This window comes from Polypterus senegalus, chromosome 8 (assembly GCF_016835505.1).
Source record: "Polypterus senegalus isolate Bchr_013 chromosome 8, ASM1683550v1, whole genome shotgun sequence".
Classification (NCBI taxonomy): Eukaryota; Metazoa; Chordata; class Cladistia; order Polypteriformes; family Polypteridae; genus Polypterus; species Polypterus senegalus.
In genome coordinates this window covers 143,416,086-143,439,079 of record NC_053161.1, presented here as the reverse complement: position 1 = coordinate 143,439,079, position 22,994 = coordinate 143,416,086, and the positions used below count along the sequence as shown (strand labels likewise).

Below are 22,994 nucleotides of genomic sequence, written 5' to 3'. Positions count from 1 at the left end.
GGAAAATCCTTGAGTCATGAGTTGAACCTTTCCAGCGTGCAACAATATTGGAGAACTGCATAGTGGGAGTGCACACTCCTTGTACATTTATTGAAAACCAGTTTTACGATTTCTGAATTCCTCAGCATCTGCTGTAGAGGGACACTTGATGGGAATGTGGCAGCCATCGATACAACCAATGACTCCAGGGAAGTTCCCATATTCATAGAAATCTACCTTGCAGGTGGCCTGTTCAGCAGCATTTGGGAACTTGATGAAATCCTTTTCAGTTCACATATAGCACTGCAGACTTTGTGTACTATTTTGCACACTGTTGATTCACCTACACCACACAAATCCCCAGTTTCCGATGGTAGGTTCCACATGCCAAAACCTTAAGGTAATTAATATTTGTAAGGAAGGAGAAATAGGGGTGCCTCTGACTAAGTCACCTGTAAGCTTGGGCTGCAGCAAACCAATTATTTCTGTTGCATTTTCCTTTGACATACGGAAACGGTCAAGAAAATGTAAATCATCAAAATCATTTAGTGGGTTGCTCCTGTCTTTTAGCAACCTTCTTTCTGGTCTTGGTGGTGGTCTCTTACTGTCATTGAAATAGTCAAGGTAATCCATTTTTTGCTACTGTGGACGTGAGCCTTGAGGCAAGCAGTTTTAATCTGAGGTTAAACCTGCTTCTGACCAGGTTTAATTTAAGACTTAATTTAGATCTGGATTAGGTCTAATTCTACTTCTAGAAATCCAATTGTTTAAGTCAAGACTAGTGCAAGTCTGAGACTATTGTAATCCATGTGTGAGAAAGCTACTTCAATAAATCCAGGTTTAAAATGACATTTAGTCTACGACTAGGCTTAATCCCTGTATGGGAAACCGCCCTATATGTTCCATTATTAAATATCAATAACCAATAGTGCTTAAATTGGACAGACTTTAATTGGTAATGTTGTAGGTGCTAAAGGGTACTAGTTATTAATTTAGTGTCATGTGTTCAATTCTGATTAATTATAGGAGGTGGGTAGTGGGCATGAGCGCAGTTCAGATTACATACAACTACTAATCCTTAAAAGGGAACTCTTGCCCTCTCACCCCAACTGCCAGTGGGCCGATAGTTGGAAGTAATTCCAAAAATATGGAATCTTTTGCACTAGGTTCTGACCATGTTAAACTAGTCACATTTTTTAAATTATCTGCTATTATTTTATTCCCATTGTAGTACAAGTTGAATCCAAATCAAATTTCGAATAATCATGCACTATAGCATTTCCGTTAATAAAAACAATAGTTACAAATATTCCGTAAGTATATGGTGCTCATGAAACAAGTTCAATTGCCTTGTTATGCTTCTGCAGATACTTACAGTAACTGTTGCTCTGTTGTCATAATCTCCCCAGGGTTCAAATTCTCTTTGAAAGACAATACTGCAAAAAAATCGATATTAAGTTGTGACAAGATTCTTTCAGTTGTGGGGATTTAATATGATACGATAGTCAGGTCTTATGGTCCATTACCCCAAAGCAAAAGATGTTAAAATCTAAGAGATTTTGCTGGTGTCAGAGATTACCAGCACACAACATCTTAAACTTTTAGTTGGCTTGTTTGTAATAGGGAGCCTTGGTCTCTTTAGCTGGAACTTGAAAACACTGCAACAGACAGAGGTTCAGTAGTCAATTGGTCAATGGCCTGAAATGTGGCTTGATCCCCCTTCTGGATATAGAACCTTTCAGCAGTGAGATGCGTGGACCCAGTTTGGTCTCCCTTGAAGTGTTTGTGTGGTGTTAGTATTTAAACATACCTGGTATGGCTCGTTTCCCCTTGGAGTCATACAGTTCCTTTGTTTCTAGACCTTCATTACAGTCCAATCTCTGGGTTCAAATTCAAGAGTTGTTATCTCCAATGGGATATGAATAGCATCTTTTATCTGCAGGTATTAAGACTGAAGTGTTATGGTCAATAATAAATCAGTGTTGCAATAGTTCATCTGTAAGTGTTGAAAGGTATACAGGGGTTACATAAAGGAGGAGAAGACACTGGGTACTCCTATTAATGTCTCTTGAGGTGTTTAGTATTTTTCTCATTGTTGGTACCCCTTATTAACTTAATACTAGAGGTGAAACAGATGGTCATTTTAACCCAGTTTCTGCTTGTATCTTGGCTAACTTTTAATGGTTGTGAGTGAGTAACCGGCATCCAGTGCTGGGATAGATTATGCTCCCTTGCCTGGCCAGGAAGCATTGGAAAGTTTGTGAGGGAGAGGTGATATTGCCCTTCCATACCAGGACATGGACACATAAAGATGCTGCAGCAGCAGCTACACTGGGGTTGGCAACCCAGCAACCATGTAAGGATACTTATGCTGCTTGGGAACCTGGGAGGTCAGAACACTGGGTCACTGCCTGCTATGGGCAGAGCATCCCCCCCATAGACTGGGTGGCAGCATCTCTTCTTACAAGCCCCAGAATGGATGACCACAGAGCAGTATGTGAATTGTGGTCACAGGGGCCTGTCCTGCGATGTTCTGTGGAGGCCGCCAGGCACAAGACAAGGACCATCGGGATCCTGCCTGACCCATAACTGCTTTGTGGAGGCAATAGATTAAGCACCGGAAACCCTAACCCTCCATTGGGTCCAAAGAATTGGAGTTGAAAGTGGACACTTGTCTCAGAGTAGTGGAGGAGTAAATAGAAAGAGATATATAAAAAAAAAGAGAACAAAAAAAATAATGGAAAGGTATTTTGTTTTGTGCACTTTTGTTTGTGTCACGCTTTAAATCGGGCTTATTTCAAAACCTACATATATGTTTGGTATAATTCTTTTCAGAATTTACCAAACTTTAATGTGATGCTGTTAGATTTTCAGATTCTTATTCCATTTTGTAAATTATAAACTAAAAAATATCAAGAACGCACGTATCGCAAGACAAGAATTTGTGCCAAGAGATTTAACCACACCTGGGGCCGGAAAGAAGACAAAAAGTAGATGACAAAGACAGCTACTCTACAGGCTTTAAAATGTTTGAAGTGCTGCGTGAGATGCTGATCATGCAGCATGACAGCAGCAGCAGCTGATCGAGCAAAGAGGAAGTAAAAAAAAAACAATTTGCTTCCCATTGTGTTACAGTTTAAGAGAGGATTTCAGAGGAGTGACCGCGTCTCCTTGGGGTGTGTTCAGCAACACAAACAGCAGAGACACAAAGAACCTGGCGTGTAGCGCGGGCCACAGAGGTTGACCAGCAAAGTAAGCAGGAGGTAACCCCCTAGTTACATATAATACAAGGAGTGGACGGGAAAAGCAATCAATATATCACATACATCAAATGCCTTATAATTCTAATTCTGTGTGTTTAAAATGCCTTCAGGGTAGTTAGTGCATCACACTATTGCATATTGAAAATCAAGGTTCTGCTCTTTTGTTAGTTAAACATTATAGTACTTTATTCTAATAATATTCTAGAATATAAAATGTATCTGTGCTTAGCAATATTGATTTCTTTACCCATAACTTCCTGTTAAAGCTAGTAGTTTATGCACACTGTTTCATTGATATCGCTGAGATTTTCCTTGCATTTTTTTCCAGAGTTTTGGTTATGTAGAAAAAGCATAGTCTACCTTTTTTTTGGCCAAAATTTTCCCTTGCATTCTTTATACACTACCCTTATTGCTAGATTTCTCATGCGAACAATGTTGCTGCGCATTCAGATCTGATCATTTTAAGCCTCCAGTTAGTCAATCCCCCCATTAAAGTGTGTTAATAGTCTCACCAAACTTCCTACTTCACCATCAGTCCACTTCCTCGGACACTCTGAACACTTGCAGTTGTCATTAAAAGCAGCAATCAAAGAAGGATACAGTTACAATAAGCTGGGTTACAGCACCAAACTGTTGTGGAAAAAACACTTAATAAATAAGAGATTTGAGCCATTGTTATATATGAAATTCCAAAATCACCATTCTTTATTTGCATTTATATAGGTTGAGCCCACATGTGCCTTCTTCAAAGCATCATAGCAGACTAAAAAACTAACCAAAAAGCTCCCTTTGTCAGTTAGGTCAATTTACATAATGCATTTTAATATATTTTAATTTTCACCAATCCACTTTAGAGAATTGGGATACTCCAGAAACACACATCTAAATTAAGTGTCATATAAAGTCCCAAACAAGTTAAATATAATTGAAGCCCTAGGTATAAAACATAACACTTCTCAAATGTAAACTGATATCAAAACAAAGCACCAAATGTAGCATTTACCTTGACTATTAATGTTGGTTTGACTTCTTGACACAAACAGCTTTTCAAGGTACATGAGAGGAGCACATCATCATGACAAGAGTCTTTGGACAAACACATAAGAGAATTTTATCTCTCACTATTTATTTATTTATTTTTAATTTGTCCAGTCACTTCATTTAGAAAAGGAGTAAAGGCTGGTTCGTAATAACATCACAAAAATTCCACTTAGAAGCTATAAAATTGTAACAGACAAACAGCCAGCAACAGGGCGTGTCCAGTACTCTTGCCCAGTTTATTGAAATATTGTTTTTAAGAGTTTGTTTTATAATGATGTAGTTATTCTAAATAGTCACACATTTCTCCCTTCCTCTCTTTAACAAGAAATCTGGTATCTTTTTAACTAAATAAAAGATTTTTGACATAACCTTGGGCCTCTCTGCTTCATGGTATAAAATGGTCTTGTTTTAGGGCTGTAGACTTGAGCTTAAAGTCATTCCATACAGTGTATACTAGTACTAGTATAAGCAAAACACTTTTATAAACTGTATATATTAATAAATAGACACTTTTGTGTGAAAAGCCATTTAAAGTATAACATGCAGTATATGTTATTGCTCAGTATAAACTCATTGTTAATTACATCAGAAGCTGCCATGCCATGTCTGAGCACCCCTGTAACAAGCATGCCTGCCATTGCCATGGGCCAGCTCTTTCATTTTTAATATATTATAGCAAAGCAGTTGAAAGTCACATAATAAAACACCATGAAAGCTAGAGCATCGTCATATACAATAAGATGAACACTCAGGGTATATTTTCTACAACATTTTCACTTCATTATCACTTCTTAAAACTAAAGCACTGTTCTAAAGATGGGATATGCTCATTGCCTTTTGCATTTTCATCATCCTGATATGTCACCGTAGTCATGGGAGTTGTAAAAGTTTCAAACACATGCATGCACTTAAAATGTTAAAGCAATTCTGATGAATGTTAGAGTAATGTGGCATCTAATCAAAATTTATATTTTATGTAATATTACTGCTAAGATTTCAGAATTTATAAAAAATGCTTAAAGTTCAACAAAAATTTCTGTTTTTTTAATTTGCTTCCACTGATAAGGAATTTTACCCCGGCCCTCAAACTTTCTCTGGTACTTGTCCTCCAGTTCCTTTTGGAAACGGCAGACAAACCATTTCCAGTATTTGAGTTCTGAATCATCAGGTACAATTCTCCATCTTTCATACTTTGGCCCTGCTTTTCTGTATTGTTTATATGGAACATGATGTGTGTCACTCAGCACAATGGAACAGTCACTTGCAACAGAACTTGTGCAAATATCAATGACAAAATGATCTGTTTTGTACCACTGCCCACCATTCACTCCCTCAGGTCGATGAAAAGGCACACTGTGGTCTCCACTGTGGCCTTCAATTGAGTTTGTGCAGATGGCACCACAGAAAGGACACTGCTCCCAGCACCCACTTAGTAGCGCAAAGAGACTGTCCTCCGGCTGTTGTTTTGCATTCCTCAAGTCAACCAATGCAGCTGAAGCGAACTTCTTACTGATATTTTCCACTGATGTCGCTAGTGCTTTTGTTAGAGACTCCTGTAGTAAGTCCATGTCACTGATTTCCTCATCCTCCATATGTGTCAAGGTGTTTCTTGGCAATTTTAAGCATTTTTCAAGTTCTTCACAGAACACATCCAGCCATTTAGACAATTTGCTTTTCTGTGGGTTCTTGATGTTTTTCAGTGACTTCAGAGCAGTTGTTGTTGCTTTAGAAATGGCAGTTAAAACTACAGACTTCAGTTCTTCAAGTCTCTTTTCAGAAAGTGACTTTATTAACTTATTGTCCATGCAATAATTATAAACACAAGTTTTTATGTAGTTTTTAAAAAAATACTTTGGAGCTTTAATGTATTCCCAGAATCTACTAAAGTCCTCCTTCTCTGCCATGTCTTTCAACAGGTGGTATTCTAAATTGATTTTACTTTCTTTAAGTGGCAGGCAGTTCTGCCTCATCTCATTTGCTATGTCAATGCAGACTTGATCCAAAACAGCCTGATGTAAGGCAGCCTCAAGTTTACTTGACAGAAAGTCAACAAATATAGTGACAGACGACGCTCCTCTACAGAGAGTCTTAAACATTTTGTAGTAAGTGTCCTTCATGCTCTTTAGGTAGAGAAGTGGGTCATTGGCTGCACGGAACGCTCGATGCATTTTTGTGAACCTTAAGGTTGCCACTTCACATAAATGAAGAGATAAATCAAACCTGTACTCCTCTTTATACTGGATTGTTGGAATTTGTGAACTGGAAGCTTCTAAGTCATTGGATATAATGGATAAAACTCCATGCATGTGGCTTGGACTGTAATCAACTTTCTCCTTCTCTTTTTCATGTATGTAATTCATAACTGCCTCTGTGATTTTATTTGTTATACTTTCTGTCTGCTTGTAGTCTTCTAAAAGTAAACCTTTAGACATTTTTGTCTTCGTGTGCTTTGGTTTCCTAGCATTGAAAACATTCCACTTTTGTTTAATGTAAACCATAAACATTGTTGCTAATTCAAGAGGATTATAACTTGAAGGGGTGTCAAGAGTCTCTTCCATTGCTTTTCTGTTTTGAACTTTATCACATACATAAGGATGGCGTTTAAAATGGCTAAGAAGGATGGCCTCTATGTCACCTGCAATATCAACCTCAGGAGGAGGAGTGAAGTCTCTGGCAGTTTCTTTCTCCCATTCTTCCCAAAGTTTTTCAAATTCCTCCTGCATCACTGTTTCACTAGGGTTTTTGGTTCTCAGTTTTTCTGCCAAATCTTTACTTTGCTTCAACAGATTCTGCTCACGTCTGGTACTATTCTCATCCACCCTCTTGCAGCTTTTCTTTGCCTGTATTAATATCTGACATTTTCTGTTCAATTCCTCAATGAGCTGATCCCTCAGTTGTTCATATTTTATCTCTATGTTGGCTTTCCATTGAACAAGTATTTCCAGGTTTCTCTCATGTTTGAAATATTTCTCAATGTCCTCTTTCACTCTGTTATATGTCTGATTAACCTCTTTATTAATTTCTGTTTTGGTTTTAGAATTATTTTCTATTTCATTGACAAGTTTATTCTCCAGTTCTAGTACATAACATCTCAGTGCCCAGGTCCATTCACAGTATTTCACTTCCAGCCTATGATATGTTGAAATCTCAAATGAGTTTCTAAAACTGAAAACAAAATTTTCACTGAGCAGAGCTGTCCAGAGGTCCTGGACACGCAATTTAAAATCAGAAACCTTTGGGATCTGTTGACTCTCTTGTGGCACGGCTGCATTAAGAATGACTCTTTTGAGGTCCTGGACATTCTGACTGTAACTCGGATTAGGAGGAGCCATTGGTGGGTTGCCTTCCCACAGATGAGCAAAGTAATGAGTTTGTGTGTTTACGTCAAATCTGATGACATCACTGAAGCATTTTACATTGCACTCCTCCTCTTCTGCAGCAGCTCGAGTCATCTCATCCAGTTTCTCCTGCAGTCGGCGTCTAGCCTCCATATTTTTATCCTTAGCCCCATTCTCTTCAACATTCTGATGGACAAAGAGGCAGCTTGGAGAAAGATTCACTTGCTTCATTCTTAAAAAAGCCTGAACAGAAATCTGAAGAATGTCTTGAATCTCTGAGGGATTTTCTCCAAAGATGTTAATTACAGTCATGTTGCCTAGACCCATAACAAATGTAGCCAACTCATTATCATGGCTTAATGATTTCTTGTATGACAGCTCTGTTGCTCTCAAACCCTCTGTGTCAACAACAAGAATATAATCATATTTTATCTCTGCTTGAATGTCATCATCCACTTTAATTAACTGCATGAAGGCCCCTCTGGTGCACCTCCCTGCACTCACATCAAATTGCAGGCCAAACATGGCATTCAGTAAAGTGGATTTGCCACTGCTCTGAAGGCCAAGTACGGACAATACAAAAAGCCTCACATCACCTAGCTTCTCCTGCACTTTATCCAAAACTGAGCAAATCCACTTCACAGGTACATGGGCAGCATCTCCATCCATGAGTTCCAGAGGATGACCAGATATAAGGAGCTCAGATGCAATTCCAGGAAGTGATGCAATGCAGTTACCATCAATTGTTTTCACTGTCTGAGAGGCTTCAAAAAGTTGCCCCATTTCTCTCAAGATGTGTTTGAGATCAAAGATACAGTCACTGATTTGATTTGACAACTCATCCAATACAGACTGAAGTTCACTAATCTCACTGGGTAAGCTTAATTTATTTTGTAGTGTCTGCATTTGTAACCAAGTCTTGTGGTATTGCTGCTGAAGTTCAGGAACTGAATCTGCTAGTAGTTCATCCAGGAAGACCTTCAGCCATTGGAGAAAATACATTTTAATAGGTTTTGAATGTGAATGCAGGATATCAATCAGATTTTTCATGAGATCATTTAGTGGGAAAGCTCTCCATAATTGCTCTTCCCTTATCCTCTTCTTTCTACCCTCAATCTCACTCCTGTACTGTTCAATGCTTTTATTTCCTTTCTGTTTTAAGCGGTAAAGCTCTTTGTCTTCCTGACACCACTTGTGCCACATATGACCTTGAAGTGGCAGAAATGCCTCCTTCCTTTCTAGTAAGCTCTTGTCTTTAACCAGACACACAATGGCCTCTGCCAGGGCTCTTCCTTCTCTACAGTCTTTATTGTCTTCATCAACAACAAAGCCATGTTGCATTGCAATATCTGAACATGCTTCTATTCGGATTGTCTTCTTTGATATGGACAGACAATATCTGAGGATGGCGATGATCTCCTCTGTAAGTTCTGCTTCATTCCTATTCTTCAATCCTATTCTAAATTTTTGCCCTGATCTACTCCCTTTAATTATTTCTTTATCAGCATGAAGACAAATTAGTGGTTGTGGTGAATCAAAGAACTTCTTCAGGAATACTTTATCCTGTTCTTTCAGTCCTGAATCTGATATGAAAACCACATTGACAGCAGAAATCTCAAGTAAGAAATTGACCTGCTTGTCATATTGCCTGGCATCTCCATGTAGGTTGGTGAATGCAATGCAGTCTTCAAAGACATCATCCTTCCTGCCACCAGAGCTGAACCAGGCAATCTCCACCATACCATCTATCAGCACATTGTCTCGCCTGCTGCCTTTGCAGTGTCGATGGAAGAAGGTGTTGTGCTTCTGTCTGTTCAGGACCATGTTCATGATATGAGATTTAGACACTAATGATGAGCCAAGTCTTATAAAAGATACCAGCGGCATGTCTGTCTGAACCACAGAACTCACTTTACTGCTCTGTGTGTTTGTATCTTTGCAGCCAATCTTAATTTGACGAAAAGCCCACAAAGGAAATTCAATGTTTGAGCTGCAAGGATCAGGAACCAAAAAGGGAAGAGCATACTGGCAGAGATAGAGCTTGGAGTAGAGATACTGCTTCAGGAAGTCATCAGAACAGTGGAGAAGAGCCATCTGGAGATCCATGGGATGGATGTGTCCTGACTGATGTGTATCCACCTCTTCTTTATCCTCACAGTTGTCACTAAAGAAGTCATCAAGTGATAAATCCACCTCACCTTTCTTCTGTCTCTCATTTGAAGTAGATGAGTCAATTTCCTGACAAAATAAATATCTCATTCTGTAATCCATCATAATGAGTCTTTCCAGATAGAAATAAGGCAGATCCTTGTTATTCTTTGGCTGAATTTCACAAAGAGACATTTGCTTAATAACAATTGCATCTGTTTTACACATTGCTTTTTTATAGGGTTCCTTGAGGCCCAGCTTTTCAAGCAAACTGATGAATTCTTTCTCCTTCACACTCTTTACCTCCTTGCCATTCATTTCTCTTGCACTTTCTGTTCGTATCGCCTTCTGGTCATTTCCATGCTCAGTCATACATTTACTTTCTGTCATTTCCTTCTGCTCATGGTTTTCAGTTTGTTTATTTGTTCCATTTTTCTCCGGAATGCATTCGTGTTGTTTTTCCTTCATATAGTCATCATTCTCTCCATCTTTCATACCTGCATGCTGCTCTAAGTTTGTTTCCATCATTACCTCATTTCTTCTATCATCCTCTGCACCTTCTGTCACTTTTTTGATTGCAAAGCCATTCTTTTCTTCCTTTTTGGGTTCACTGTTTTCTTTGATTTTCCATGTGGTCTCTCTTTTTGTAGCCTGCTTCTGTGGGTTTTCCTCATTTTCATTTTTTGATTCTAGAACATTTTCTTTTCTTGCTCTTACCTTAAAAAACAAACAAAGAGATATGCACTGTATTTGAAAACGTTAATGTTACCGTAATAAAAATCATACGATTATTGCATCTGCAGTTAATCAGTCAATGAATATTTTATTTATAAAGCACATTTAAAAACACAACAAATGCTAACCAAAGTGCTGTACATAAACAGAATAAAAAGTAACTTCAGGACAAAATCAATAAATATATTAAACATATAAATTATATCAAAAATAAAATCATACCAAACCATTCATATTCTGTAATAAAAATACAACACCACTTCCTTTAATCTTTTCCATATGCCAATGAAAAAAATGAATTAAATATCAATGGTGTCTAAAGTCTGACTGTAGAATAGGGTAGTCACTGAAAAAGCATCATCACCCTACCCTTAATCTTCAACCAAGACCATGGGATGGACATAGGTTTTTGATCAGATAATCTCAAAAACTTGGGTTAGGATATCTGAGAAATCATATGGATTCAAACCATTAACTGCTTTGAAAACAAAAAAAAATTAAATGGTATTCTGCATTTTACTGGCAGTCTGTGAAGAGAGGTCAGCACTGGAGGAATATGAACTGCCTTCTTATAACCAGTCAGGAAATGAGCAGCTGCAAACGGGATTGACTAATGCCCAAATAGAGACAATTACAATAGTCAAGATGAGAAGAAATAAATGCATGGACAACTATCTCTAAGTCTCTAAAATGATCAAAGATGACACCAAGATTTCTGACATGGGTGCACACATTTGCTGTAAAATGTCCTAAATTATTACATATACTTTTGATAGAATTTGGAGATCCAAATATATTAAATTCAATTTTACTTTCATTTATTTGAAGGAAGCTTTGTGACATCCAACACTTAAGATCTTCTAATAAAAGTAATAATGGTTTTGAGAGATTCATCTGGTTTTAGTGGCGGTGTCATCTCCATACCAGTGAAAAGAAATGTTATGTTTTTGAAAAACCAAACCTAAAGGATGCATATACAAAGAGAACAAGATATGGCCCAAAATGGAACCCAGAGGAACCCCACAGGTGATAGGTGCTGAAGAAGAAGAAAAGCCACCAATCTTCACTGACAAAGTCTTATCTCTTATGTAGGATTTAGTGATCAATGGCATCAAAGTCTGAATTTAGGTCTACCAAAATCAAAACAGCACAACAACCAGAATCAATAGAAAGCCACTAGAAACCTTAGGAAGGGCTGATTCTGTACAGTGTTGTGCCAGGAAACCTGACTGATACACTTCGAAAATATATTGAATTAAGAGTAAGGAAAGCAAAAATGTTTCAGCCAGGGTTCCTCCTCTGACTGGGGTCCAAATCTGTTTTTAAATTTTGATTAATTGTGTTTGCCTTAATTGTAAGAGCCAATCTAAGAAAGGTAATGTTAATATTAAATTCACTTATCTGTTTAATTTCAAAATAATATCAGCTTCTCATAGTTACTGGTCTTTTACCAAACCCCCCCAAACTCCCCCAGCGCCCAGTTAACATGAAACTTTCTTTGCTATATCTCTAAACCAGAGTGTTATTTTAGCCAGTTAGGAAGTAATAATAGGAGATAGCAAACACTTTTCTGACTGTTCTTACCGTTTTTGTTATGAACATTTAAAAGTATCACTGTATGACCAAACTTAGAGAGAGAAATGAAACATAACTTTCTTTAAACAAGGACTTTTCCTTTCTTTCCTTCAATTTTTCTCTATTGTTGTGTGAACTGTTTTGCTTTGAATTTTTATTAAGCATTTTAAAATGAACACAGTTGGTCTGTGGAATTCTTTGAATATGTGCCACACTATTTCCTGAACTGTCCTATGAAGCAAACTAAAAGCTGCATAACTATGGTAATCTGGGGGAAACACAGCTGTGTCAATATTACTTGTGTTTATTACTTGTATTCTTTGTTTTCTTTTTGGTCCAGAGCGGCATTAAAAAGTCTGGGCACCCTTGCTTAAAATGTCCGTTACTGTGAATAGTTAAGTGAGCAAAAGATGAACTGATCACCAAAGGGCATAAAGATAAAGATGACACATTTATTTTATTGTTTTTGTTTTGTACAATTGTACAGTAAAAAAAAAAAAAAATAAATTCGGGAGTGGTCTCCCCTAGACTTTCTTGTCTACTCAGATATGGGGATGGATATTTGAGGAGTAAACCGCAAGACAATGGTTTCGTAAATTAAAGAACCATCAACAAGAAATCAAATCAATAATATATAGAACAATTATTATAAAAGTAAAGTTGCATAAATCAGACTCTGCAGATGCATGAATAAAAAATAAAATAAATTGAGTATGTGTTCAGGTAAAGTATCACTTCCAGTTCATGGATTTGGCCCAGAAGTTAATACAGATCTACAATTTGGTGTAACAACCACATGCCAAACTTCATCCATCTATCTCATTGCGTTTTTGAGTTATCGTGTTTACACACACACACACACACACAGACATAATTCCACAAAACTGTATTTTCGGACTCTGGGAGGTCTGAAACGTAAAAATTTATCAAAACCTCGAGGTCAAATTTTTTCATGATTACTATACTTTTTCTATACTTCATAAAAGAGAAATGTAAAAATGAAAGGAGCACCATGCCAAAGTTTGGACAGTTTATAGCAGTCGCATAAGGACAGGTAGAAAGGTCAAGAGACATGTTAAGATACATACTGTAGTCTATATTATTCTGTTTTCTTGAAAAGCTAAGCCATTTTCAGTATATTAAAGTTTTATTTATGAAAAGATAATCTGTATCTCTGTAGCTATAGACGTCACTCATTGAGAATACAAAACATTTGTTAAACAACAGCAAAAAATATGAAATATCCACATTATGCAATTTGGTTTTGTTATTTATAATGTTTTTAGTATTTTCTTTTGCCTGTGCATTGGCCTGAGAGCTGATGTTCTGGCTATGACTAAATTGGAAAACGGACAAAGGGATGAATTTAACAAAAGGAGGCAGTGACATTGTGAAGAGACTGAAAATGTTAATCAAAATCAGTTGTCACACACATGCACATGGGAGGCATCTAAAGGGCTCAAGAGAAGGTAATTCCCGGTCAGGTCAGGGGGTGGCAGAGTGCACAAATCCTCTCTCTTATCTCCCCGCAGACAAAATGCAGGAAAATCCACCTGGCTCCCATGAAAACGTCACTTCCAGTTCTGCCCCAGAAGACGTCACTTCCTAATGACAATTTCCACATCCCAAGAAGTCGCAGTCTGATGACCTCATTTCCAGTTCCGGTCCCAAGACCCAAATTAACTATATATATATATATATATATATATATATATATATATATATATATATATATATATATCCTAACCTGTTCAGTTCTGTTTTGGACTCTTGTCGGTAAAGACCATTTCTCCTCAAACCTTAGCATTTTGCAGCCAATTCACAAGTATACGGGAGGCTGCCCCAAACCTCTTTGTGTATCAAGGCTTGATTATTTACCACACAGTCAAAATCTAAAAAAGAAAATTCAAGATTCAAAAGATATCCAAAAATTGGACATTGCCATATCCTAACCAGAAACTATATACAGTGCATCCGGAAAGTATTCACAGCACATAACTTTTTCCACAGTTTGTTATGTAACAGCCTTATTCCAAAATGGATTAAATTCATTTTTCCTCAGAATTCTACACACAACACCCCATAATGACAACGTGAAAAAGTTTACTTGAGGTTTTTGCAAATTTATTAAAAATAAAAAAAACGAGAAAGCACATGTACATAAGTATTCACAGCCTTTGCCATGAAACTCAAAATTTAGCTCAGGTGCGTCCTGTTTCCCCTGGTCATCCTTGAGATGTTTCTGCAGCTTAATTGGAGTCCACCTGTGGTAAATTCAGTTGATTGGACATGATTTGGAAAGGCACACACCTGTCTATATAAGGTCCCACAGTTGACAGTTCATGTCAGAGCACAAACCAAGCATGAAGTCAAAGGAATTGTCTGTAGACCTCCGAGACAGGATTGTCTCGAGGCACAAATCTGGGGAAGGTTACAGAAAATATTCTGCTGCTTTGAAGGTCCCAATGAGCACAGTGGCCTCCATCATCCGTAAGTGGAAGAAGTTCGAAACCACAAGGACTCTTTCTAGAGCTGGCCGGCCATCTAAACTGAGCGAACAGGGGAGAAGGGCCTTAGTCAAGGAGGTGACCAAGAGCCCGATGGTCACTCTGTCAGAGCTCCAGAGGTCCTCTGTGGAGAGAGGAGAACCTTCCAGAAGGACAACCATCTCTGCAGCAATCCACCAATCAGGCCTGTATGGTAGAGTGGCCAGACGGAAGCCACTCCTTAGTAAAAGGCACATGGCAGCCCGCCTGGAGTTTGCCAAAAGGCACCTGAAGGACTCTCAGACCATGAGAAACAAAATTATCTGGTCTGATGAGACAAAGATTGAACTCTTTGGTGTGAATGCCAGGCGTCACGTTTGGAGGAAACCAGGCACCGCTCATCACCAGGCCAATACCATCCCTACAGTGAAGCATGGTGGTGGCAGCATCATGCTGTGGGGATGTTTTTCAGCGGCAGGAACTGGGAGACTAGTCAGGATAAAGGGAAAGAAGACTGTAACAATGTACAGAGACATCCTGGATGAAAACCTGCTCCAGAGCACTCTTGACCTCAGACTGGGGCGACGGTTCATCTTTCAGCAGGACAACAATCCTAAGCACACAGCCAAGATATCAAAGGAGTGGCTTCAGGACAACTCTGTGAATGTCCTTGAGTGGCCCAGCCAGAGCCCAAACTTGAATCTGATTGAACATCTCTGGAGAGATCTTAAAATGGCTGTGCAGCGACGCTCACCTTCCAACCTGATGGAGCTTGGGAGGTGCTGCAAAGACGAATGGGTGAAACTGACCAAGGATAGGTGTGCCAAGCTTGTGGCATCATATTCAAAAAGACTTAAGGCTGTAATTGCTGCCAAAGGTGCATCGACAAAGTATTGAGCAAAGGCTGTGAATACTTATGTACATGCGATTTTTTTTATTTTTAATAAATTTGCAAAAACCTCAGGTAAACTTTTTTCACATTGTCATTATGGGGTGTTGTGTGTAGAATTCTGAGGGAAAAAAATTAATTTAATCCATTTTGGAATAAGGCTGTAACATAACAAAATGTGGAAAAAGTGATGCGCTGTGAATACTTTCCAGATGCACTGTAAATGATTGTATAAATGACACAATAGAGTGTGACCTCCAGATGGTGAGCCCGTAGCAACTGCATAGCTACCTATACACAAAATGGGGGTGGGATATACTAAACAGTAATCTTGTTTCAAATCTCACAGCTTGGAAAATGAAGAGTAATAAATTCTGAACTTGCAAAATAGACTTTGAATTATGTAAATAAGCTTGATTAAAAGATTCCAGATAATAAAAAACAGCTATTCTCTTCAGAATAAATTGGAAATACTAGTGGATTCATAACAGTAATCAGCTTCATGTAGGCCCTTCAGTCCTGTAACCAGTGAGAAGCAGGTTGGATAGTTGCGGGTGGATGTGAGGTATTTGCCTGCAATGACTGGTTGCTCAGATGACTACACATTAATATAGACATGTGCAGGTACTATGTCTTTTTCAAGGTATGTGATATGGAAAAAAACCAACATGTCATGGTGGGTTTAAAAGCTTTTGAGTTCAGTTTAATTCAGGCTATATATATATATTTTATCATTACCACCACCAGGCAACATGGGTGAAGTTGATGTAGTTTTAGCTAGAAAGCAGATTTTAATTTTACATTCAGTAGATATTATGGAAAATCAATCAAGTACTGAATATTGCCGCAGTTGCTTTTGCATAATGATATGTTAAAAATTCAAATGAAAAGATTTGATATGTAGTTCCCAAACCTACAACTATTGTAAGGGGTTACTGGTGTACTAATTAAAGTTGAGCAGGGGAAAAGCACCAGGAGGACTGTGATGCTGATGTAGCCCCAAACTGGGCAAAAAAACAACAACAACACACTCTGGACAATGGTTTTGGGGCCATTACAAAATTCTGATGGGAAATCTTTAAATAAAGGAAAGGGTAATTATGTAAGACAAGGATTGAACCCACAGTGATTGTATTTAAAGCAAGTGCACTTATCAATAACTTAGCTATTCTCTAATATTCAAAACATTTCTGCAACCATTTGTGTATGATGCCAGCAACAACAAATGTACATATACACATTAGAAATACAGAAAAAAGTGACGAGAACAGGCCATTCAGCACAATTAACTTGTTCACCCTACTTCCTAGATGTCTAAAATAACATCTAGTTAAGATTTGAAAGTTCCTGAATTCCTACTCTTTACCACACTGCTTGGTAATTTATGTGACGATGATATTTTGTGAGGAGAAAAACTTAACACATTTTCAGCAGTGTCCCTGTATTTCTTTTTTCAGAATTTTTTTAAACTGCCAGGATCTACTGTATTAATTCCTATTATTATTTTAAACAGTTCAGTCATGTCACCTCTTAATCTCTGATTTGGCTTTGAGGAAGAAAAAACATTATTAACTGTAATGATTATAAGTATTTAACTCAAGGACTATATTTTGTATTAATCATGCTGCAGAGAGCTATATGATTTGATCTTCATTTAGGTAGTAAAGGAATTAAGTTTATGCACAGAATTATGTGATTAACTTGCATTCTTTTATGTGAAAATACTGACCTCTTGATACTAACAGAACACCCTGTGATATTATAAATCAATGTGATCGTTTTCTGAATTCTTGCTTAAAACTACAAGAAACATGTCCCTTATGGATTAATAAATAAGGATTTATTAATCTAACCAAACAAAATCTAATGAAGATATTAAAGCTATAAGAATGTAATTTGTTTATAACTAACGTACTGAACTATAAGAAACTGCTTAAAATGGTCTTGTGTCTGTGTGCTGATAATGGCGTATTTTTAGGAATGCGAGTGCCCTGATAACTCTTTATTTTGGTAAGAAACTGGGCACTCCTGCATGTAATAAATCAAGATGTAACCATAATTTACAGCAATCTAAGTATGACCTCAAAATGAACTGTCATGTTTTTTTCTCTTTGGCTAATGAATAAGCTAGGTAATATAAAGAGGATTTTTCTTCTTTTAAGCAAAATTGTCTGTTCTGACCAGCCAGTGGCACTGAGCTTTGGGGGGGCAGCTCCAGTCTCTTTGGAGGCATGGGATGGGTGCTGCAGTCTCTCTTACTCACCAAGAATAAAAAAAAAAATGTTTTTTATTTTATATTGCTGTCCGTTTTTTTGCCGTTCCCAACTTTCAGCGACCACAACTTCAACTGAAAAGATACAACTTCAAACTCTCCTCATAGCTCATACACCCAGAATCAGCCAAGTCACACTTCCCTGGGCATTCTCTACTTCAAATATGACTTTTTGTAATATGTCTTCTTTCAACTCTGTTATTTGTAAGTATATCTCAGTAAATATTTAGGTAGTTTAAGTTCTCTATGACTATAATATACCCCTGTAAAGTTGCCTTTTCAGTATTAACAAAATTTTAATAAAAATGATTGTATGTATTTAGGGTTCTATAACACATCTAATATGAGGCCTTGATCCCTAATGCTTCCTGGTCAAATTCAGTCATTCTCACTAAGCTGTAGTACACCATCCAATTGAAGGAGCCTAGCGTTTAAATTCTGTTTTACATAACTGGTGCCTCCCTACCTTTTCAGTTTTGCCTGTCTTTCCCAAATAATGAATAAATGCCTCCGAGGCCAAATGGAATCTGAATCCATTCATAAAGTGCCCATGGTGTTTTGAATGCTGTGCATTTGCTTTTCTCATTCGTGAAGACCTGGGGCCTCATGTATAACGCTGTGTGCAGAATTCATACTAAACGTGGTGTACAGACAAAAGTGGAAATATGCATCCGCAGAAAAAAAAATTCAGATGCACAAAACCAACTTCAATGCACTTCCGCTCCATAAATACCAGTCAGCGTGAAATGTAACACATGTGTAAGCATCTGCTGCCCCACCCTGACTCAGAATTATGTCCCTTTGTATATGCAAATAATATAAATATATATATAGTATCTTACATTCAGTGTTTTGCCATCCTGAAAAGTCAAAGGCAAAAACCTTCCAGTGGCCTCCACCTGTTAAAATGCGAACTGGAGGTCCTACTCAATAAAGTGGAGACAAGGAAAAACTTTTTAAGTGGAAAGATTTGTAATGCTTCACATAATCCAACTTCTCACACACAGGATTATGATTTGAGATTTTTTACCTTATCTGGTAACTTCTATAGTTTCTGTACTTACTCTCTGTTTGAATTTTCTTTAATCACAGCTTTTGCAAATGCAACTGGGTACATCCCCACTCTGCCCAAGAACCTATCCACCCTTCCAGGGAGGTAACCCACCTGTACACCCGGAAGGCAACACACTGTGCGAGACTCTCTGTCTCTGGAACAAACCTGCGCTTCAATTCACCTAACGATTGAGTCTCCAAATATCACTAGCCTTTCTGGAAACTGGTTATGAGGTGGTCCATTGGGGCTCCTTATCACTGTCTACCACTTCAGAATCATCAGAGACACCGTCCAGCTATGCAAGGACCCGAAAACGGTATGACATTTCTAATTCTGAGGTTGATGACCCCGGACAGTATGCACCCTTTACCTTACGCCTTGTGACCATGACCTCTCCTATCTCTACCTGTTTGGTCTGGAATCTCCTCCCATGTCACCTTAGGGGTGCACATTATCTCTCTAAAGAACACCTGCGTCAGGTCTGCCAATTCTCTACTACAATGCAGGCCAGCCAACTCCTCCTCCAGTTCATTATTGATCATATTCATTTATTGTTTATAAGCTGATATTCTGTTAAATATATTAATTGTCTGTGTTGCATATTCCTTAACTTGTGTTAGTAATTCACCATTCTCACTAGTCTGTGGTATACACTAAAGTGTACAATTTCATTGTAATTGTATATGAACTTTAAAAAGTACTTTAATTCCCAGTTATTTCACTGTTCCTCAACCATACCTGTCTGTGGGCCATTCTCAACTTGCTAATCATGGTCACTTATTCAACTTAGCTTTAAAACTTAAGTAGAATGTATCACCTGTGTAGTGAACTTTCTCAATGTCATACTTACAGTTACTGCATATGCATACTCATCAGGAGGAGAACCAGAAAGTCCAGCCTGCTTCACACTCTCAACCAAATTAGCTAGGAGAATGTTTTTAGCCAAACCAGGAATTGATGGGAATGTTTGCCGGCACTGTGGACAATTATAGACTTCTGTCTGGTGCCAGTACTCCTGTATACATTTCATGCAATAATTGTGTCCACACGGAAGAGATGCTGGATCCTGCAGGAACTCCAGACACACTGGGCAGGTCAGCTGATCACTATTCAACTGGTTAGTTTCCATTATCTTTACTACAAATAGAAAGAGAGAAAAATTCAGACTAAGAAGAATTTAAGAATTATTAGATTTTGGGTTTATTAAGCAAATGGGAAAATACATACTTTAATTCTACCCCAGCACACCCAACCAACACATTTGATGCAAAATGTTGCAGGACAGAATGCATTTCTTTTTTTAATGTTGTTGAAAGATATGTTTATGTTTAAGGAAAACCTGGTCTATTATTATTTTAAATGATGAATCAAAAGGTTACTTAATTCTTTAATGTTGTACTAGAAGCTTTATATTAACTGTTTACTGTTATTCCACCCTCTTTTACTTAGAATCATCTTATAACTTCACCAAGTACCCGGATGTACAGTGACCTTTCCCTAAGATATTTACAGAGTATGTAAAGCAATTCAGATCACAAACATGCTTTAAAAATATTTATAAAATATTGATCTTATATATTACAAAACAAGCTTAAGGGTTCCCCTCCCCCCTCAGCTAATGGAGATTAATCCTTTCTTCTTTCTCGGAATTAATGCGTTATGCCAGGAGCAAGATGCTTCTTTTACAGTTAAGTTTCTCTTTCCCCTTTTCCCGGAAATCATGCACAGAATGGAAAACAGATAACCCTGTCCACAAATACCTGGATATATTTTTTAAAACGTATCCGTTTTGGCCTTTCGTCCACACGCAAACTGCATTTTAGGTCCCTGAAAACGGAGCTTTTGGTAAACTCCTTCCAGGGGAAAGATGTTTAGAAACTCCGTGTTTGGCTTGTAACGTCAGAGTGTGCGCAGTTATGTTCTTTAATTGACGTCAGTGTGTGCGCGCCAAGTAGTCCCGGTGTTAACGGGACTTTTTACATGGTTACATTTACACGTGCGATTACTTGATCACTATACTGAACGACAGAGGCGTCAGAATGCGCTACGGAGGTCACTGCTACATCGAGCACTCCGACTACACAGACCTCAGCTGTCGGTGTAGATTACTGTACTGGATATTTAACGCAGACATTTTTTATCAGAAGCAAAACGCAAATGATAATCATTAGCACGCCAGAATTCACCCGCCCTCCTCCTACTGAGAAGTGCCCATGCAGTTTATAGGAACTCGCTTTAAAAGGGTAAAGCAAGCGAAATGAAGCGCCTCATCCACCTCACAAAAACAGAGTACGTGGTCCAGCTAAAACTGATCTAGAAAATAATTCTGAGCCCGTGAAAGTTTCTAAAACACAAACGCACGAATGATTCTAATAGCGAGTTCACAACAGATTTTACATAATAGAAGATCATGCATTAAATATGGTCACATCAATGCGTTATTACTAATTTTCGTAATGACGTTAGAGTTGACGGTCTTCAGGACCAGTGACGACCGCCTTGTCATTAAATAAAAACACAATTATTAAAGTGACGACTCAATCTCCACAGAGTGTTTTCAAGCAGGTCTTAAGCGATCCAGATGACGTTTGTAAAACTAAATAAATAGAGAAATTAAATAAGTGTTTGTTTTGTACTCTTGCAAGCTATAAGACATCGAGTTGGTTAGGTGCCTTATTGCAGTTTTTTTCCAATTGCTTAAGCAAATTTCACCAAAAGTGCCCTCATACCCTCCAAAGGTTAAGCACAGTATCATAAAGTCCTCTGTGAAAATCACGTACTTCCTGCCCAAAAGAAAACAGTCAACCCAAAATCATTCACTATGTAACTTAAAGTAAACATTTCACTAAGATGACACACACAAGCATGCAAAAATAATAATACACACAATGACAACAAGGCACGATGAGGATCAGTTCAGAACACTATGGTAACAACCTGAAACAATCAGGAACCAGATATTTCAAACTTATCAAGGTTTCGACAGATAGTACTCAATATATAATAATGAAGGTGTACAGATACACCATGTCCAAGACCAAGTTTCAGATTTTAATTTTTCTCAAATGCAACAGTGTGTAAACTCATGCACAACAAAAGAAAAAAAATGTATACATGCTGTAAAACTAAAATAAAAAAGTTACAGTAAATAAAAAGGTTCATAAATGACAAAAAAACAGAAAATGTACATGAAACAAATTAATATCTGCCAAATACTGTACATTACAGACATTATTCATCAACATCATGTCTCCTAACTGGGTCAGGCCACAAAGCCTCATCCCCGTCAAGAAAGATGCTTGCTCTTGTAATGTGGAGAGGGAAATATGCTCGGCTGTGCCTCATCCAGGCTTGGGAGGACTCTAAAGTGATATCCACAAAGGCTCCCTCCATGGCCCGCAGTAGATTCTCTGTGCCATAAGGATTCCGGTCATAAACCCTCCTCCACCATTCTGAGAAGAGTTCTTCAATGGGGTTGAAAAATGGGGAATATGCTGGCAAGAACAAATTGGCAAACCTGGGTTGATCAGCGATCCAGTTATATATGGCTTCAGCTCAGCAAAAACGGACATTTTCCCAAATCAAAATGTATTGCGGCAACTTTGCCCATCCAGTCTCATTTTGTTGTCATCCAACATTCTCAAAAAGGTGATCTAGGAAATTCAACAGATGTGCTGTGTTGTGAGGGCCCCAAATGGCATGGTGGTGGAGGACCCCATATTCATTTATGGCTGCACACTTGATCACATTACCTCCCGCTGTCCAAGGATTTCCACACTGGCATGCTGACTAATACAGCTTTTCCCAAACATTTAAACACATTTCCAAAAACTGTGGTTCAAATAATAAAACACAAACTGAAAACAGTTAACTAATTTTGTCAAAACTCCACAGAACTTTTACAAAACAGAGCACTCAAAATCATGTTCTTTCTTCTCAAAACCGATTAAAAACTATTATATATTTATTTCTTACAGAGCATCAAATAAACATTGATGTGATAAATTAAAAATACTGCCATCAAAAGTGTTCATGTTTGTTTTAGTTTTGTGAGGCAATGTTACATATTCCAATGCATACAAGTGTTTGGAAATAAGTTTTTCTCATTTTGGTGAAGTGCAGGGTTTTTCGTCCTGAAATAGCTTTTACAGTACTACATGTATATGTAATACAAGTGTTACCTATTTCACATAGTAGGTAGCAAAACTCAGTAA

At 37.9% G+C, this 22,994-nt stretch overlaps 1 protein-coding gene across 1 annotated transcript; it reads right to left on the bottom strand.

The window, feature by feature from the left end:
- Window positions 1–3,587: 3,587 nt before the first annotated feature.
- Window positions 3,588–20,670, bottom strand: LOC120534349 (interferon-induced very large GTPase 1-like). The gene is made up of 3 exons (XM_039761873.1): window positions 20,541–20,670; window positions 19,631–19,917; window positions 3,588–10,486 (listed from the first exon to the last, which is right to left on the bottom strand). Exons 2-3 carry the CDS (start codon window positions 19,907–19,909, stop codon window positions 5,300–5,302), a joined length of 5,466 nt encoding a protein of 1,821 aa, XP_039617807.1. The 5' UTR covers window positions 19,910–19,917; window positions 20,541–20,670; the 3' UTR covers window positions 3,588–5,299.
- Between the last annotated feature and the right edge of the window lie 2,324 nt (window positions 20,671–22,994).

Bases quoted from the DNA above. Each gene is read 5' to 3' on its own strand.
- LOC120534349 (XM_039761873.1), bottom strand. From the start codon at position 19,909: ATGGAAACTAACCAGTTGAATAGTGATCAGCTGACCTGCCCAGTGTGT. The intron at 10,487-19,630 runs GTAAGTATGACA...TTGTTTTTTAAG, and splicing joins AGTATGCATATGCAGTAACT to GTAAGAGCAAGAAAAGAAAA.